General features: G+C 66.2%; 1 protein-coding gene across 1 annotated transcript in view; it reads right to left on the reverse strand.

Moving 5' to 3' along the window:
* The window catches only part of GPC1 (glypican 1), a 29,392-nt gene extending 18,065 nt beyond the window's left edge, over positions 1-11,327 (reverse strand). The window contains exon 1 of the mRNA XM_027116766.1: positions 10,750-11,327. Coding sequence (XP_026972567.1) covers positions 10,750-10,915 — 166 coding nt within the window. The 5' untranslated portion in view covers positions 10,916-11,327. The remainder of the gene's footprint in view (positions 1-10,749) is intronic.
* Between the last annotated feature and the right edge of the window lie 498 nt (positions 11,328-11,825).

Here is an 11,825-nt window from a genome sequence, read left to right on the forward strand (position 1 = left end):
CTCCTCCATCGCGGGCTGCCCCTCCAGCAGGGGCCTGCAGCCAACTCTTCTTGCAGTTCCCAATTTCTCAGGACTAGGGCCAGCCAAGGGGGAACACGGGACACCACGAGACAGCGCCACCCAGGAAGCAGCAGTAGTGACCAGGGAGCCCCTCCTCTCCAGCCCGATCCCTCAGACCCCCAGTGTGGGGTGGGGTCGATCCCTGGGCCTGGCCAGCACAGGCTGGCCTCCCTCCCCACCAGGGGGCACTCTTCCCCACAGCCACCTCTGGAGAAAGGATGGGCCTGTCTCTCCAACAGGCTCCCCCGCCTGCCGTGATGCCCCCCCAGGACACAGCCCCGTGCTGAGCACTCCACACGAGAACCCAGTTTCACAACCACTCCACACAGCAGGTGTTGCTACCATCCCCATTTTACAGAAAAGGATTCTGAGGCACAGAGAGGTTCAGTAATTGGCCCAAGGTCACACAGCGAGGGAGCACGGCGCCAGACTTGAAACCTGGCAGCTGGGTGGCCGGGTCCAGGAGACCAGGTTTTGGCTTCTGCTAGGGCTCCACCTGCTTCCTAAGACACACGCCACTGGGAATGGCCACTGGATCCAAAGGACACTGGCCCTGGGCCGGGGGGTGGCCTTGAAAACTCTAGGTAGCAGAGGAGGAATGCCTGGGGTGGGGGGCCCAAGGCAAGAGCCCTGCAAGAGCAGCGTGGGACCCTCGGGCCAGGAGGGGAGCTGTGTCCGAGCGAGTGCCTCAAGCCCTCAGGGAGGATGGGGCGAGAAGGCCACGGCTCCCAGCGAGTGGCCGAGCGGCACGTGGGCCAGGGGCCGCCCCAGGCTGGGAGGGGTCTTCGCTGTGCGGTCAAGGGGGACATGTATGGTTCCAAACCACATGCGTGTGTCTAAACCCGCACGTTATTTCTCGTTACTTATAACTTACAAAAGTAACACGTGGTCACCGTGCCCAGCAAAGCTGCAGTTCACGTGAAGCCTGACACCCTTCCAGTCCCCGCTCGATGGCACTGCAGCCGCATTTCAGCACCGAGGACAGCGCCCGGCACACAGTAGGAGCTCAAGGAACACTACCGAGTGACTCAGAGAGACTGATCTCTGTGTCCCTATCACCCTCACCCGCAGGCAGCTGGCCGGGCCCCCGCTCTGCCCCAGTTCCCGGACGGCCCGCTGGCTCTCCTGGGGCAGACGTGGCGCTCCACCGGCCCTCCCGCCTTGGCTGGGGGCCCAGCCCGCCGCCCAGAGGCCTCCTCTTCTCTGGGCCCTGGGCCTCCTTGGCCGCTGGCCGAAGACTGCAGACCCGTTCTCAGAATAAAGAAGTAATGAAGTAAAAAATTACGCAGAGGATCATGAAGGAAGCTAGCTGCAGTGCTGCAGCCGTCGGAACATTATAAACAGGTGCGTGAGGTGGTGCCCATGCGCTTTCCTATGACATCTTGCAGGCCTGATGCCCATCAGAGACTCAGAGCTGTGGTGAGTGGAAACGGTACTTTGAGATATTTGCTACAAACGTAAAGGGACATGAAAAAATCAGCAGTTTCCACTGGTGACCAAGTCCCAGATTCTAGAATGTCATCGTCGCCTTGTTCACAGTAACAATAAATGCTAAAGGTTAGCAAAAAAGGAGATTAATTTCTTTCTCAGTCAAGTTCATGAACTCCCTGACCCCTAAACCTGGGCCTCTCCGGTGCACCCTGGTGAAGGACCCCAGCCTCAAATGACCTGCCTGCACACCCACGTCTGTCCACCCCAGTTTGCCCATCCTTTTGGAGCTGACTCCACCACCATCCCTGCAAGGCCATCCTGGCCCCAAAGCAGAGGGGTGCCCCCTCCCCTCTGCCCCCTCCCCTGCTGGCTCGATCCTGCCTAGAGCTTCGGTTCAAGGGCTTCTCATGGGGTGGGACTGGCGTTTCGGGAAGCCACCTCCCACCTGTTCAGGAGAGTCCTGCACTTCATGGGGTCCCTGGCCTCCCTGTCCCCTCCCCTAAATGCTGTGACAACCAAAAACGTCCCCCGGGAACGGCTCCCGGCTGGGAACACCCACTTTATCCTGGGGCGGTCAGCTGTGTGTCTGACCTGCAGCAGCTCCCAAACATACAGTGACGGGGAGGTGGCAGTCCCTGGGCGTTAGGTCACTGGAAGGGAGACCGGCAAGGCGCCTGGAGTGTCCTGTGGGCGGCCACTGCCAGGCCAGGGGACGGGGGTCAGGGACGGCGGGGCTTAACGTTTTAAGAGCCTCGTCCCTTTAAAATACCCCTATGGGTCCGGTGTGTCCCGAACTCCATGATGAAGGGAGGTGGGAGTGAACACCTCAGCCGGTCCTGAAGCAGGTGGCATCACCTGTCTCCCCAGGGCCTGCAGATGGTCCCAGTGGGTGGGATGTACTCTCCGTAGCCCCAGACACTCGAGGACGCACACAGACGTCACACGTGGCTCACCACAGGGCCCAGATGTCCACAGGTGGCCCCAGGATGCGCTTAGACACACAGACGAGCCCGTACGGCCACCCTCAGGCTCAGAGAGTGGGCCTCAGCACTGGGGATGCTGTCCGAAGGTGTGCACAGGCCACAGACCTCCACAGGTTCTGGTGCTGATGGCGGGCCCAAGAAATGTCCCCGCCAGGGAGACACGGGGCCACAGTCGCTGCCAGGTGCACCTGTCCAGGGCCTGGCTGCCCGCCTGAGAGGGAGACGTGTTGGCCTATCCCTCAGGCTGCTGGGAGCACTGCAGCCTAATCCACCCCCAGGGCCAACAGCCGGGTCGCAGACGCGGCTCAGGATACGGCCAGTGGCTGCCTGGCTCCGGACTGCGGGGTTTCTCACTAGACCCTGAACTTCCGGGGGTGGGGCCCATAGCTTGAGGGTAAGCACAGAGCGGATGAATGGATGGACGGGTAGGAGGGTGAAGGGCCTTGCCTCCTGCCTGGCCAGCCTCTCCTCGTCCCTTCCAAGCAGGCGGGGCGGCGGGGCGCGGGCGTTTGGTGCCCGTCGGCAGGACCAGCTCTGAGCTTAGGAGGCCCTCCTTGAGGTGGTGGGCTGGCAGAGTTTGGGCTAGAGTTGAGCGGAGCCTGACCTTGTCTTCTCCTGCCGGCCGGCTGGCCGGGCCCTCCTGCAGCCCGAGTCCTCACGTGCACCTCTCTTAGGCCGGCTCCTCTCCCGGACACTCCACCCAGCCCCTCCTGGGGCTCGCCCACCTGTCCTAGCCTTGGAGCCCCTCAGTTCTCTGGGGCCTGCCAGGGCCCGTCTTTCCTTGTACCTGTGGGAGCTCTGTGGCCTCCCCGCCAGCTCTGTCCTCTGGCCGACCTCACCCCTGCAGCCTGGAACGCACGCCCAGCACCTAAGGACAGGGCCACACGGATGCCCCCCAGCGCCCCAACGAGGCAGGCTTGCGTGGGCTCGCCCTGACCTCCTCCTCTCTGGGGCACCCCCTCAATGGGTGGCACCATTGCCCGGTGCCCACACCAGATACCTGGGACAAACCTGGGCCAGGGCAGCAAGGCCACGGAGGAGAAGCTACTCCAGGGACAGGGCTCTGAGCACTGGGGACCCCTTTCTGGGACCCAGCTTCCCCACCTGCACACTAAGTGGTTGCACTAGGTGGTACTCGGCCTGCCCTGCAGGCACCCCGTCCTGCCCGCTCTGGGAGGCTGGGAGGGGTTGCCAGGCAACGGGCCAGTGGAGGCCAGGGCACGGCTTAAGGACGCAGGGCCTTGGACCGAGGCCGGGGCTGGCTCCTGGACACTTCAGTGGGTGGGAAGGAATGGTGAGGAAGGCGGGGCCCGCAGGGCCTCCGCTTGCTGGCCTGCTCCAGCCCAGGTGCTCTCCTTGGCCCCAGGCCCGGCTGTGGCCACCCTGTCCATCCTGTCCACCTGTAGGGCCCTGGGCTCCGCCACACTGCAGACGCGCGAGCTGATGGGAGGCCTGCCTCACGGTGCTGCTGGCTGGTCCTCACCTGATGCTGGACCCCATCTTCCATCTCCTGCCTCCCCGCAGCCCCGGACTCGACCAGGTCACAAACTGCCTGGCCTCCCCCCGCGGGAGCCCGAGCCCGCACAGCTCTCCTCCTCCAAGATGCAGCAGGGGCGGCAGGCAGGGCGCTGGGCCTCCAGGGGCCCGAGGTCAGGGCAGATGGTGAGGGAGCAGGGTGGATGGAGCCCGCCGGGCCTGGCCTGTCCTCCAGCCAAGCCTCTAGAACCCAGGGAGCACTGCGTACAAATCGGCAGCCAGCGTCCTCGGCTGGGCCCCGGAGCCAGAAGCCAGCGGCCCGCCCACCTCCCCTCCCCACACCCTGCCCCGCACGCTGTGTGCCCTGCTCAGGGGCCCTCGCACTTGTTGTGGGGGGACCCCCAGCCTGTCCACGGCAAGCTGCTGCCAGCGAGCCACAACTCTCCCAACGGGTGCCCCTGACCCCCACGAAGGTCATCAGCTGAGCCCCTCACTGCCCAGCCAGGCTCTGGGACGTGCCACAGTGAGATGCGTCAGCGGGTCGGCAGTTACCAGACTCTGAATGTCAGAATGAGTGGCCCCCGGCCCTCCTCTCGGACTCAGCTGGAGTTGGAGAAGTTAAGGCCTACAGGGTGCAGAGCTCTGGCCATTTTCCTGAGAAGCCTGCAGGCTGGTGGAGGTGAGAATGGTCTGACACCGTCACTCCAGCACCAAGGCCCCGGTGCACGTCGGGGCCGAGACCCTGAGCCTGTGGCATGGGCCTGTCCTGAGGAGCCGCCCACCGAAATACCCAGAGCCCAGGATCCCCGCCCTGGGCAGCACGCACCCGAGAGTGAGGAGCCACGCCTGCAGTGGGCTGAACCCTGGCCCTCGTTCGTAAGTCAGAGTCCCCAGGACTCTGACATATGAACCCCCAGGACGCTGACATATGCCCCCCAGGACTTCAGGACGTGAGCTCATTTGCGTGTGGGGTCTTTGCAAGTGTAACTGGTTGGGCCCCTAACTTGATAGGATTGGTGTCCTCATTTCCATAAAGTGAAATTCAGAAGCAGACCAGCACAGGGACACCTACTCATAACGACAAACCCAGAGACTACAGACCAAGGGCCCCCAAGGATCGCCTGCAACCCCCAGGAGCCAGGAGAGGCCCTGGAACAGCTTCTCTCTCACGGCCTCAGGAGGTCCTAGCCCTGTGATCTTGGACTTCTAGCCTCTGAACTGCTAGACAATAAACTCCCGCTGTGAGGCCGCCTAGCCTGCTGCACCTGTGCCAGCAGCTGGGAGAAGCGGACACACGCCTGACCCCCAGCACCCAGCCCAGCCCGGCACCACACGGGCAGCACTCAGCGTACTTACTGCTGAGGTTGCCCTGACTTGGGGAGCACCCCGGGAAAACAGGGAGAGCCCTGGAGAGCAGTGGGTGTGTTGGGGATGCCTGGGAAGCTGAGCAGCAGGGCCAAGCCCCGGAGGGAGGATGGTGATGGGCGTGTGCTAAGGGTGGGTGTGGGGAGGGCCGACCTGGCAGGAGGGAGCGCGTGTGCCAGGAAGGTGAGCCAGCCAGGAGCTGGTGGGAGCCAACGCTGAGGCCACAGGCAGACGAGGGGTGGGGTGGGTATGGCCTGGCCCCCCAGGGGCTCCTAAATCTACCCGGGAGTCCAAGATTCCTGCCAGGAAAGCCAGTGTGCACCCCTCACACCCAGAGCTCCCCTCGCACCCACGGCGGGACCAAGAGCAGTCGAGAAAGCTGGAAGCCCCGGCCCTGCCCCCACTGCAGGGGTCACGGCTGGGAGGACAGGACAGCCCCCACCCCACAGCTGGGGACAGGGCGTAGGGCCTGGGGTTGGGGAGGACGGCAGCACCTCCGCCTGAACCATCCGCCCAGAGCCTTCAGGCAGCTCAGAGCACCTGCCCAGGCCTGTTCCTAGAGACACGTGGCAAGAATGCCGCCAACTGGCACGGGGTAGGTGCCCCGGGCTGGAGCCCTCACCCTCCTGAGCCTGTGTCCTCTCCCAAATGTGGGTGATGACCTGACCCCACAGGGCTGTGCTGACGGCTAGATGTGGTCACAGCTGGTGCCAGGGACCAGGCAGAGACATCAGACAGGCAAGGCCTGGGCCCTGAGTCTTGGTCTGAAATCTTCCTGAACCAAGCCAGGACTCAGGGAGGAGGGTCTGGCTTATAGGAGAGCTGACCAACCTCTCACCACCTGGGCGTGTCCAGGCCTGGGCCCGAGTTGATACCGGCATGGCCTTGGGTGAGCCCCTCTCCTGGCCTGTCTCCCTGTCCAGGACCAGCCAGGCTGACACCTGCCCCCCGTGCACGTGGGTGGCCTAGCACAGGCCCGGAGCACCCACACACCCTCTGCTCTCCTCGCGGCTCCGAAGCCCACCTGCCGCCTGGCGGGAGTGTCCTCAGTCCCTCTCCTGGGAGGCCTCAGTGGCCCTGCAGCCCTGTCCACCACGGGCTCACGCTGTCCCTTATTAGGACCGGCATGGAACCAGTCTACCAAGACCGGCCTGCCTTGTCTTCTGGACTCACCTACCCCTGGATGGGGCATCTGTCCATGACTCCTGGGGGACCTGGCCCAGCATGGTGCTGGGGACACGCCAGGGGCTGCTCTTAGGGTCGGCCAGCAGGACACAGCTGGTCCATCCTCCGTGTACACCCCGGGCAGGGCTGCCTGATTCACGCCCCTGGAACAGCCCTCTCTAGCAGGGCAGGAGCGGCAGGCCTTCACCGGACAGGCTCCCGGGACCAGCTCAGGGTGAGGCCCGGCCACATGGAAGGCCGAGTCACTGGCAGCAGTCGGGGTGGAGGCAGGGCGGCCCCGGAGAAGGCGCAGGAGGCGATCCAGTTAAGAGGAGCTCTAACCCGGCCTAAGCAGTGGAGTCTATGACCAGAAGGCAGCTGGTGGCCCATAAGGGCCTGCCCTCGAGGCCCCATTTCAGGCCTCCAGGCTGGGGTGGCACGAGGCTTCCAGAGGACACAGAGCCCAGGACTGTTCAGCAGTTAATGCCACCGGCTTTGGAGTCAACAGACTGGGCTCTAGACCTCAGAGCTCCACGTGGGCCGAGGCCCCTGAAGAAAGCTGTGGGGCTTCTCGGCCTCAGTTACTTTTCTGTGAAGCAGGTCTGCAAAGATCCCTCCTCATCTGCTGTACCAGCTAGACAGTCACGCGGAGGGACCCACGCTGAGGGCTCCCAAGTTCCAGACACCACTGCCTGCAGGCCCTCCAGGGGCCTCTAGGGCGGGGGGGCAGAAGGGAGGACATGCCTGAGGCAGCCGCAGAGTGCCTGGCGTCCGCATGCACCCCTCCTACAGCCTTCCGGTGGTCGTGACTATTCCCGTTGTCACACGTGAAGAAACAGAGGCACAGAGAAGCCAGGTCGGGGGTGGTGGCGGCGGGGAGGCTGACGCGGCAGGGCTGGCCTCTGAGCCCAGGCCCATGGAGGACGTCCCGCCCCTCGGAGGAGCACGCGGCGTGTCCGGCACCAGCAAGGGCCAGGCCGCCACATCGTGCAGGTGGCCCCCCTACTTGTGGTTCTCCCCACAGCGGGGGGGGGGGGGCGTATCCTGCCCTCACACTGGGGATGATGAAACCTCAGCTGCTCTAGTGGTGAAGGGACAGCAGCAGCTGGAGGCCACGGACCACCCTGGGGCCCCAAGCCAGGCACACGGGGGCCTCTGCCCTCTGAACAGGCAGCGTGCGCACAACCGTCTGGTGTGGGGCCGGGCTGTATGCAGACGGCCTGCGAGAGCCTCACGGCCGAGGGACAGACTCGGAGGGCTCTCAGCCTCGGGCAGGACGGCGCAGAGAAGCAGCGGTTTCTGCTGGGCGGCTAAGGGGTGGTCCTCGGTGGGGAATCCACAGGCAGCCGGGGTCCAGGAGCAGAGGGGCTGCCCACCAGTCCGTGTTGCACTGACAGGCCCACGCTCCCCTCTGACCTCCATCCCCAAAGTCCAGGCCCCTTCTCCTGTGCCCAGGCCCTCCGTCTCCCACTGCCCACCCACCAGGGCTGGCCTACAGCAGGCCGTGTGCGGGTCTCCAGCAAGTTGTGACTGAGAACCTACTTTGTGCCAGGAACCGCGCCAGGCTCCGTGGCTACTAGATAACAGCACAGACAGAGGTGGCCTCTGCCCCCAGGGCCTCAGCGAAGGGCCAGAGAGACACACGGCAAACCGTGTCAAGTGTCAGGAGGCCGAGCAGATGCTCAGGAGACATCTGGGGACCAGAAGCCACCCCACAGGCAGACAGAAGATGGCCGGCCCGTGTGCGTGCGCGCGTGTGTGCGCGCGTGTGTGCGTGTGCACGCGCGTGTGTGCATGTGCGTGCGTGAGATGCAGCCCGGGGCTGGGCTTTTCCCCAGTGTTGCAGAGGGAGCCAGCTAGAGAGGTAGTTCCCCCTCACCTTCCACACAGCGCTCTGGCCGGAGGGAGGGCTACCTGCGCTGTGCAGCCCGTAAGAGGGGATGTGACCATCGTCCTCATCACGGCCACGCCTGGCTGTCCATCCAAAACGCTACACACAGTCACGAGCGGGAGCCCCGTGCGCACTGATGGTCCCTCCTTCGTGACCACACACCATTTCTGCTCTCCCGGGCAGCACAGGCCGGAAAGCCCACCCAAAGACCCAGGGCCGCCCTCCCTCCCTTCCAACGACTAGCAAGCGTTGAGTCTCTACCCCACCAGCCAGCCCAGGCGTCCACCCCGGGGGCTCCCCAGGCTGGAGAAGTCTGCCTGCCGGCTGGCAGGACAGGAGACCAAAGGCCCGGATCCCCGAGAGCAGCGTGTCACCACGGGGCCACCAGAGGGCGCCCGTTCCACGGAGCCCGGCCAAGTTGCTCGAGCAGGAGAGGACAGGACTGGCCGCTGCCTTGGGAGGTCACCCTGTTTCCTTCACCCCACGTGGCACCGGCACTCTCCTCGGGGCCTGGGCGCTGCAGGGCACTCTCCAGTTCAGGTGCTTACGGGGGAGGCTGAAGCCATAGGGGGTCGGGGAGAGCAGCTTCCCAGAAGCCCCTGGACCTGGGACGGAGAAGCCACGGGCACTGGTCAGGAGGGGGCGCAGTCCAGGCCCCGGGGGGGCAGCACCTGAAGCCCTGGCTGGCACGGTGCTTGGACAGCTGCTGGGCGGCCGCACCACGCCCCCCCCCCCCCGGTCATGTGCACAGCAAGGCACTCTGCTGGTCCCGGGTCCCCAACCCACTGCAGCCCCAGCCCAAGGAGGCCAAGACCCAGCCCCCCGCCGGCCCCGCCTCACCTTCTCCAGCCTGCCCTGCTCTCTCCTAGCCCTCGACGGCTGCCCAGACTCTGCCACTCTGTCTCTCAGCCTAACTGGGACAGAGGCCTGTGGATGCGATCAAGTTTAGGATGGTCCCGAGGACACAGCGGCCGAGTGGGAGTGGACGTGTGAAGGAGAGCTGTGGGGCGAGGGGACCTTGGAGTGCCGTCTAAGATCGGGGCTGGGTGAGGGCAGCTGCTCAGCTGCCCTGAGACCCTGGTGTCCAGGGGAAGGGATTCAACCGAAAGGCCAGGGATTCCCGGGCATTAGCTCCTCTGTTTGCACGGCGGGTGGCGGGGCTTATGAACCAACGTGTGCTGGCCCCAGGCACCCAGATGTGCCCCCCAAAACCTGTCCCCTAGGGAGGGTGGCAGCCCTGACAATGACAGGGCTTTGCCAGCAGACAGAGGCACAGGAAGGCCTACCTTGGGGGACTTGAACCCGGGGCAGGGGGCTGTCAAGGTATCAAGGCAGAGGCTTCTGTGGGTCCTGCCCTGCTGGGGGCCAGGGTCCAGGGCCTGGCTGCCCCCTCCCATTCCCCAGCAAGACACGGCCATGGACTTGCCCCTCACACTCCTCTCTCGCTCAGAACTCCTGTGGCTGTGGTCATTCCATGTCCCCCGTGTCACTACTCGAATGCCCCCTCCCCACCCCCGCCCCAGTTTGGGAGGAGTTCCCCAGGGCAGGAAGCTGGTCTGCTCCGCTCTCATCCACCGTGTCCCAGGCCCCCTGAACAGACGCGCAGACCCACGGTGGTTCTGGACACATTCGCAGTTGGAGGAAAAAGCCTGGGGGGTGTCTGTGAAATCCTTAGACCTCCACCCTCACTCCAGTCCCCAGAGCTCCTTAGAGGCCTGCAGGGAGGGTGTGGGCAGGACTGCGGGCAGCTGCAGGCTGAGGCCGCCTGAGACGGCGATGCTCTTACAAAGAAATGACACGGCCCCTGGGCGGGATCCAAGGCGCCGACCACCTGCAGCTGGACTCCCCGCCCGAGGCGGCCCTGAGTGCCGGGCGAGCACAAGTTCCCCGGGCAGGAATCCCTGCGAGGTGATGTTCCCTTCCCGGTGGCAGAGGTCGAGCCTCTCCACCCTCGCCCCCGCCCCTCCCCGAGCGCACAGTTCGCTCCCGACCTCCCCGGGGCCCCTAGGCTGCCTCTGCCGGGGACCCCCGGGAATCCCCGGGCCGACCCGAGGCGCCTCCCGGAGAGGGCCGCACAGCCGGTGGGAGTCCCCAGCCCATGGCCGCCGTCGGCTGCGCCCCGACAGCCGGCCCCGCAGCTCAGCCCTGCCTGTCCCGGAGGACGCACCGAGCCGGGGACCGCCCGGTCCGCCGCCCGGCGAGGAGAGCTCCGCCGGGAAGGGGCCGGTGTGCGTGTTGGGGGCCGGGGGCGGCCGAGCGGAGCAGAGGAGACCCGGGCGGAGGGAGGGCGGCTCGGGGCGCGGAGGCGCAGGGCGGACGAGGGCAGAACGGGAGAGAAAAGGGGGCGCAGGGGAGACCCGGGAGCGCCGGGTCACTCACCCGAGATCTCCGCCTGGGGCACGTCGCTCAGGCTGAAGCCCTTGGTCCCGTAGATGTGGCGGACTTCGCCGCAGCTCCGACTCTTGCTGGCAGGGTCCCCGTGGGCGCAGGCGGCCAGTGCGACGGCCACGCACAGCAGCCACCAGCCTCGGGCCCGGAGCTCCATGGCGGGGCCGGCGGCGCCCCCGGCCGGGCCCGTGCAGCCCCCGCCCGCGAAGGGCAGAGCCAAGGTCCCGGCGCACTCGGCTCGCGGTCCGGAGGCGCCGGCGGCAGGGGAGGCGGAGACAACAAAAGCCGGCGGCGGTTGGGCGCGGGGCGCGCAGGGCGCGAGGTCCGGCCGCTCTCTCCGGCGGCCCAGAGCGCGGCAGGCGAGCGCGCAGTCCCGGCCCGGCCCCTCGGCGGCCCGGGAGAGGGGCGGGGAGGGGCGCGCGGGGCGGGGCGCGCAGGGGCGGGGCGGGGCGCGGCGCGGGGGCGCGATCCGAGGCGCACGGGGCGCCCGTCCTGCTCCCGGGGCCGCCCGGCTCGCGCGGATCTGTTGACTGCTGGAGGGAAGCGGGGTGGCCCGGAGCGCGCGGGCCGTGTCCGGGGTCCCCGAGGGCGGGCCCTCCACTCCCAGCGCCCGGGGCGGCGGCACCACCTGTGGGGGCGGGGGCGGGGGTGCTGAGGCAGGGCTTCCCCCGCCGGACGTGACATCACGCCTTCCGCGCGCCTATCAGGGGCTTCCCCGCCCCCAGCCGAAGTCGGCATCCCTCCCGTTTTCTCTCTCCTCGGATCAGGCCGTGCCTTCCTGCACCCTGGCCGCGTGCCTCGCGCGTCCGCTTCCACAGCCTTGGTCCCCTTTGTCCCCCGCCCGCACCTGGCCTGCACGCCTTTACGGCCCCTCGCCCCGCGCCCATTTCAGCCTCCTCTCCCGCGGCTCCAGCTCACACTTGATTTTTAATGTGGAGGAGAGTGGGGGGCTGTACGTGGGAAACTAGCCAAGAGTCTAGACCTCGCGCGCGCCCGTTCCTGCGTAGAGGCAAAACCAACGAGTTAGTTGTTGGAGCTCGTCAGCGGGTTTTGTGTCCCCTCCACGT

The sequence above is a fragment of the Aethalodelphis obliquidens genome, unplaced genomic scaffold (assembly GCF_003676395.1).
Source record: "Aethalodelphis obliquidens isolate GAN/ISIS:26980383/991018 unplaced genomic scaffold, ASM367639v1 scaffold2, whole genome shotgun sequence".
In the NCBI taxonomy this organism is placed as follows: Eukaryota; Metazoa; Chordata; class Mammalia; order Artiodactyla; family Delphinidae; genus Aethalodelphis; species Aethalodelphis obliquidens.